General features: G+C 64.6%; 1 protein-coding gene across 2 annotated transcripts; it reads left to right on the top strand.

Annotated features, from left to right (window-relative positions):
• The first annotated feature begins 452 nt into the window (after positions 1-452).
• On the top strand, positions 453-6,409 carry DLK2 (delta like non-canonical Notch ligand 2). 2 transcript variants are annotated; one of them, XM_084514379.1, is made up of 7 exons: positions 485-567; positions 1,942-2,039; positions 2,124-2,225; positions 2,825-2,888; positions 3,323-3,453; positions 4,033-4,177; positions 4,452-6,409. In XM_084514379.1, exons 3-7 carry the CDS (start codon positions 2,153-2,155, stop codon positions 5,227-5,229), a joined length of 1,191 nt encoding a protein of 396 aa, XP_084370505.1. In that variant the 5' UTR covers positions 485-567; positions 1,942-2,039; positions 2,124-2,152; the 3' UTR covers positions 5,230-6,409. The 2 variants fall into 2 exon arrangements, with proteins under 2 accessions (XP_084370506.1, XP_084370505.1); XM_084514380.1 differs by lacking the exon at positions 1,942-2,039 and having other exon boundaries at positions 453-567.
• Positions 6,410-6,747: the final 338 nt, after the last annotated feature.

The raw sequence follows: 6,747 nt of genomic DNA, 5'->3' as shown, positions 1-6,747 counted from the left end.
GGAGGTTGCGTGGGCTGTGTGTGGGGTTTGTGCGGGGTGCGTGGGGTGCGTGAGGTGTGCGTGGGGCGTGTGCGGGGTGCGTGTGGGGTTTGTGTGAGGTGTGCGGGGTGCGTGGGGCGTGCGTGGGGCGCGTGTGGGGTGCGTGGGGTGTGCGTGGCGGGCATCCCGCGTGTGCCCCCCCCCCCGGCGGCGGCGGCGGCGGCGGCGACAACAGCGGCAGCAGGGCAGGGGTGAGCAGCTCCCGGTCTGGCTGGGCTGGATATGGGGGGGGGGCCGCCTGCGGTGTGTGGCTGCGGGAGGCGGGGGCCGTCCCGGGGCGGGAGGGATGTGCAGGCACACGCAGCCGCTGGCAGGCGGCCGGGGCGCACGGCGGCGGCGGCGGCGGGCGGAGCGGAGGGGAGCGGAGCGGAGGGGCACACGCGGCAGCTCCCTCTCTCCCTCCCTCCCTCCCTCCCTCCCTCCGCAGCCCCGCGCCTCCCCAGCCCCGCCGCCGCCGCCGAGCCGGGCATGGCCGCCCCCCGCCGCCGCCGCCGCCTCGCCCCGCGATAGCCGCCGCCGGGAGCCGAGGTGAGCAGCCCCGGGGAGGGGGTCCCCGGCCATAAGGGAGGAAGGGGGAGCATCCCTGCGCCCCGGGGCCGAGCCCGCTCGCACCCCTATGGGGCTCCTGCACGCCCCCCAGGGTGCCCCCAGCATCGCCCCATGGGAAGGGGGCTCGGCGATGCCCTGTGGTTGAGCTCCCGGCTGCTCGGCCATCGGCCCTAAATTATTCCCTAAGTTTCCGAGGCGTTCCTTCAGCCTCCCCCGAAACGCAGCAGCTGCTGGCCGCTGCCCGGCATTTTGGGGCCGGCAGCGCTGGGGCAAGGGGAGAGCGCGGAGCCGGGGGGGATGCGGTGATCCCTGCCCGCATTTGGCTGGGGCAGTGAGGATTAAATCCCGCAGCCCCCCGGGAAATGCCGCCTCCTTTGTGGGTGGTGGCTTGTGTGCATGCAAGAGGCTTGGAACAGCATCGCTGCTTTGGGTTCAGCGGGCTATTTGGTCTGGTCCAGGTGGGTCAAGCCGCTAGCGGGGACCCCGACACCTCTCCCTGCCATGGATGTGTACGCGTGTGGTGGTGGTGGTGGCAGTGGGGGGACATCACTCCGAATCTGAGCAGTCTCTGGTGGAGCAATCGACCCGACACAACCTCCCCTGGCTTCGGGGTACGGCTGAGAGCGGCGTGGCCCCTGCCCATCGCACCCACGCAGCTGGATGGAGCCTGCTCCCTGCCCGCGCCGCGCTCCTGGCGGGGCGCTCAGACCCCTCCCATCTCATTATAGTAATATCCTTATGATATCACCCTTCGAATTTCCTGCCCTGAACAACCCCAGCAGGCTGGGAGGGAGCGAAGCGTTTTTGGAAAGTCTTTTCACGCGACTTCGAGGGCAGGAGGCGGCCGGGAAATAAACGGGTGCGGGAGCGCCGGGCTCGGGGGGCTCTCTGCAGGACGGCTGAGGGAAAGGACTGCGCCCAGCCAGGCTGCGTGCTCGCCTCCGCAGCCCCGGGGACGTTTCCCCCGGTGCTATTTGGCTAGATTTACCCTGGCCCCTTGCGTCTAATTGAGGCAGAAGGAGCTTCACCTCTTAGCCGTCGGCTTATCGGGTTTTTCTCGCTGCAGCCCAGCAAGCAGGCAGCAAACCTTTGCAAAGCAGCCCAGGCTCCGTAGAAACACTTGGCCCATCTATCCCTTTGACTGCACACAGGAGGATGGGTGCAGAGCAGGGACCTTGATTAACAAGATGCCCACGTCCCCCTGATCCAGAGAGGGAAGGTGAAGGTCCCCGCAGCTGCGCGGGGGTGCAAGAGGCTTTGCTCCCTGGAGAGGGGCGGTGTAGCAGCCTCAGCGCTGGGCGTTTGCCTCCTGCTCTCCCACACACGCGTGTTAAAAGGCTTTTTGGTTCTCAGTGCTCCGGCGTTGCCGTAGAGGAAGGAGCCTGGAAGGACAGAGAGGAGTGCGGTGACAAGTCCATGCAAAGCTGGATGTTTCAGCTCAAAACTCCCAGGTAGTGGAGAGGAAGGGATGCGTGAAGCGAGGCTGCGGTGCGAGCCGGGGGGCTTCCCTGAGCTTGCTCTTCTGACCTCTGTAGGTGTTCATCTCGGTGGGGCCACGCTGACCATGCTCAGGAGCTTCTGTCTCCAGCTCATGTCCTTGCTTTGGATCCTCTTGGCGCATCACCAGCTCGCCCAAGGTGAGTCTCTGGGCCCGTCTCCCTTCTATCCGTCTTCCCAAACCCGTCCTTAGCATGGCTGAAGTCTCCTCAGTTCACCACGCAAATGGGGGTGGCAGTGGCTGAGCAGGCTGGTGGCGAGGTCCCCCTGCTCCTTGGAGAGGCAGGGCAAGGGGCAGAGCGAAGATCCCGAACCCGAGTGGCTTCATCCTGGATGCTGTGAGGCAAAATCCCCTCCTGAAGATTAGCCTGCCCTCCCCCAGCTCCGGATAAGTGCTGAGTTCCCAAAGCCATCTGCCAGGAGGGCGGTGGTGGCTGCAGGCTGGATGCTGCTGGCTTGGTTTGAGAGGTTTTTCCTCGTGTGAGGAGAGGCTCGGTCAGGGAGGGCGGCCATCTCCTGGGCCTGGGCACCTGCAGGAACCTCTGAGCAGGTGACGGGGCAGAGGGGAAGGTGGGGATGGAAGTGGACACCAGCAGGAGGGAGCAGGCCGGTGCCGAGCACGGCGAGGCCACGGCTCAGTTACAGCTCCTTGACGGCAGCCTTTAAATAAATAAATCATCAGAACTGGATACCCGCACGAGCAGAACTTAACCTCTGCCCCCCGCCCCCTGCCTTGCAGGTGATGACTGCAGCGAGCGCTGCAACCTGGCCCACGGCTGCTGCGACCAGGATGGGAAGTGCAGGTACGTCCCTGGGCCCCCAGCCCGGCTGCTCCCCGGTGCTCCCAGTGGGGGACAAGCAGCCTCAGGCTGGCTTTTTTAGCGTCTGGTACCACCTCCTCTCAGCTCTGCTTCCACAGAGATGCCCTCTTTTTCTTACCTCATTCCCCTTGGAGTTGGTAGGGCGAGGGAAAGCCGCTGGGGCACCACGGCTTTGCTTTGCCACCAGCCACGGCCACCTCAGCGCCCACCTGGGGCCGGAGGGCTCACTGTGTCCTGCAGGGCTTGGTTTTCCCATCACGCTGCCCCCATAAGCCCGTCGATCAGTGTCCACGTGTCTTGCAGCTGGCTTATGGCTGCGTTTAGATGAAAAATGCTGGAAATTACAACACAGAGGGATGCAGTGGGACGGGAGGTTCCTGGGGACCTCTCGTCCCATTTCTTGCCCCGTCCCCCAGGTGCGATCCGGGCTGGGAGGGCGAGCACTGCGAGGAGTGCGTGCGCATGCCGGGGTGCCTCCACGGGACCTGCCACCAGCCCTGGCAGTGCATCTGTCACAGCGGCTGGGCCGGCAAGTTCTGCGACAAAGGTGAGTCCCAGGCTGGATGTGACACCGGGAGGGGACACCGCAGGGGACAGAGGGTTTACCCGAGCCCATCCCCTGTGCTGCGCCTTGGCTGAAGGGCTGTGGTTGAAGCCCAGCACGCCCTGCATGGACAGGAGGGCTGGCACAGCTCACAGCCACCCCGACCATGGGCTGGGCATGAGATGGGATGTCCCCGTGTCCCCTGGCTGTCCCTGTCGGCGCGGTGAGAGCTGCGTGATGCGGGCCAGCCTCCGGAAATGTAGCGGATGAACTCGCTGCCTTTCCCACGCCATGGCTGGGTTTGGGCAGCACCTCCAGCTTCCCCCGGGGCTTCCTGCTGCGGATGAGTCCCATCATCCGGCCCCACGGCCTCCGTGCCACTGCCGTGGGTCTGTGCTCACCCCCTGGCTGACACATGGCACAGTTTGTAAGGCTGCACTTCTGTTGCTGCCGGTGCCTGCTGGAAGGGAGGAGGGAGAAACTGCGGCCAGTCCCCATCCCGCTGGGTCTAGTGGTGTGGGAACTGAGCTCGGCCACCCTGACCCCATTTCTCGCTCATTCCACCTTTTCCTTTCCCCTCAGACATACACATCTGCGAGCACCAGTCCCCGTGCCAGAACGGGGCTCAGTGCATCTATGACCGAGACGGGGACTACTCCTGCCTGTGTCCTGAGGGCTTCCACGGGAAGGACTGCGAGATGAAGGCAGGGCCGTGCGAGAAGGCAGGGTGAGACACAGCAGCCGGGGCACAAGATCACGGTCACACACTGCCGAGCAGCAGCCCGGCTTGGCTCCTTACCCGTGGATTTCCACGTGCTAATGGAGTTCAGCCAAACCCATCGTTAGCTTGGCGCGCTGTGGTCCGAGCAGCCTCCCATCCCTCGTCCTCTCTCGGGGAACGGCCAGCACTGTGCTGGCTCCGTCAGCGCCGTTCCCCTCCTGAGGGCAGGGGGAAGAGCTCTGCTGCTGAGCCGTGACCTGTCCTTGCTGTCCCCACACAGGTCTCCGTGCAAGAACGGGGGGCAGTGTCAAGACGAGAACGGCTTTGCCAGCAACTTCACCTGCCGCTGCCTCGCCGGCTTCGTGGGGGCTCTCTGCGAGCACGACGTGGACGACTGCCTGATGCGCCCCTGCGCCAACGGTGCCACCTGCCACGACGGCGTCAACCGCTTCTCCTGCCAGTGCCAGCTGGGCTTCGAGGGGCGCTTCTGCACCATCAACATCAACGACTGCGCCAGCCAGCCCTGCAAGAACGGGGCCAAGTGCTACGACCGCGTCAACGACTACGACTGCTTGTGTCCCGACCGCTTCACCGGCAAAACCTGCGAGGTCTCCGTCCCCGAGCCCACCTGGGCTCCCCCCTTCCAGCCCGCGAACCAGGAGGGCGGCGGGGCGATGCGGAGCACCACCAGCCAGCCGCCCGGGGTGACGCAGCCCGAGCCCGGCAGGACCGCGGTCACGGGGCGGCGCGTGGCCAACCAGAGCGAGAAAGCGCCGGGGGGAGGGTTGCTGAAAATCTCCGTGAAGGAGGTGGTGACCCAGAGGGACTCCGGGCTGAGCGAAGCCCAGCTGGTGACGGTGCTGGTGTTCGGGGTGCTGACGGCGCTGCTGGTCCTCGTCACCGTCCTGCTCATCCTGAGGAACTGGCAGCGGGGCCGGCAGAGGTCGAACTGGTGCCAAAGCCCTTCGCAGGCTGCCAGGAAGCTCCAGGACCAGGAGTGCCAGGTGGGCATGCTCAACACCGTCCTGATCGAGCCCAGGAAGACGACGGAGCTGTGAGCTGCGAGGACCCTGAGCCAGGCCCCGGCAGGTCGTCGTGCTGGCAGACCCCTCGGACTGCCCCCCCGGGCAGGGCAGCTCTTCTGGTGCAAACTGGGGCAGCGAGCGCCTCGACGAAACCCCAGGGCGCCGAGCACGGCGCGACGCGTCCGAGCCACCTCCGCCCGGCCGGCGCGACCCACGGGAATCGAGGCAGGGCCACGTGGGGCCAGCCCCGCGAGGGAGCGGCGCCGGCAGCGCCCCGACGTGAGCTCTCGGAGGAGGAAGACGCGGCCGTCCCACAGACGTCTTCTGCCAGGCCCTTCGCAGCTCCTCCCTGGGACTCCTGGAAGTGGCTCCGGGGATCATTTCGGGTCTGCTCCTGCTCTTTTCCTGCCGTGTGACGGACGCCCCCTCCTCCTGCTGTCAGCCTTGGCGTTGCAAACGCGTTCCCAACCTTCCTCCTGATGATCCGTGGGGTCTTCTCCCCCCACGTACCGAGCCGTCCTTGCTGGCCTGGACGCAAACCACAAAGCTTGCCCAGCACACGCTTCTGCTTCGCTGTTTGCTGACGGGGAGGAGCACAGCCTGCTCCCCTCGGGGCTGAGCTGGTCCTTCTCACGTGCCCCCGCAGGTGAAACTGGCGATGGATGAGGCTGGGGACGTGCTGGGGCTGGGTTAAGAGCAGTACAAGAGCCAGACCCTCGTTTCCCCTGCCAGCACTAACCTGGATCCAGCCACTGCAGCGCTTCCTGACACAAAACAGGCCTGTGACGAGCCGGGGATGACTGTAGGAAGCAGACAGAGCGCTGCCTTCCCCGCCCCTGCTGAAGCACAGCTGAGGGGCAGCAGATTGCTGGGGCACTTCGTCCGTGTACCAGCCCTGCTCTGCCTTTTCTGGTTTGCTGCGCAGCAGCCAGCGCCTCCCTGCCAGGATTTGCTGTGCCTCCTCGTGGGAACGGGGCATTAAGCAGTGGATTTCTTGCAAACAAAGCAAAACAGAACAAAAAAAACCCTACTACTGGGCCTGTAGGGTTGCAGAGCGGAGTTGAAGGTGATGCGCAGAGAGAGTGGAGAGAGGAGTGAGTGCTCAGCCAGGAGGGAGACCTGGGAGAAGGGACTGGGGCTGCATCAGAAAGATTATTTTTTTAATACATGGATGGATGATGTACCTTTATCAAATAAAACAAATACAAGCCCAGCAGCAGTGTACTGGAGAATCATGAAGTAATTTAGGTTGAAGGAACCTCTGGGCATCATTTCCGATCAGATCAGGTTGCTTTTGAGTACCCCCATCACTGCCTTCAGAAGCACAAACCCAGATCATGGGGCAGGGCTTGTTCTGCCCCATGCTCTGGCCCAAGCCCCCACAACATTTTCGCTGCCTGGAAGCCCTTGGCTTCTCTGCCCTGGCACTGTGCTGCTGGGAGAGCTCCGGGGACCTTCCCAGGGTCTCTTTGACCTCGATGCCTCCGAAAATCGGAGGCTGCTTGGCTCGGGAAGCCAAGGTTATCAGGGGCACTGAGCAAAGAGGGGACC

The sequence above is a fragment of the Aythya ferina genome, assembly GCF_964211825.1.
Source record: "Aythya ferina genome assembly, chromosome: 3".
NCBI lineage: Eukaryota > Metazoa > Chordata > Aves > Anseriformes > Anatidae > Aythya > Aythya ferina.
This window is presented reverse-complemented; position numbering and strand designations above follow the sequence as displayed.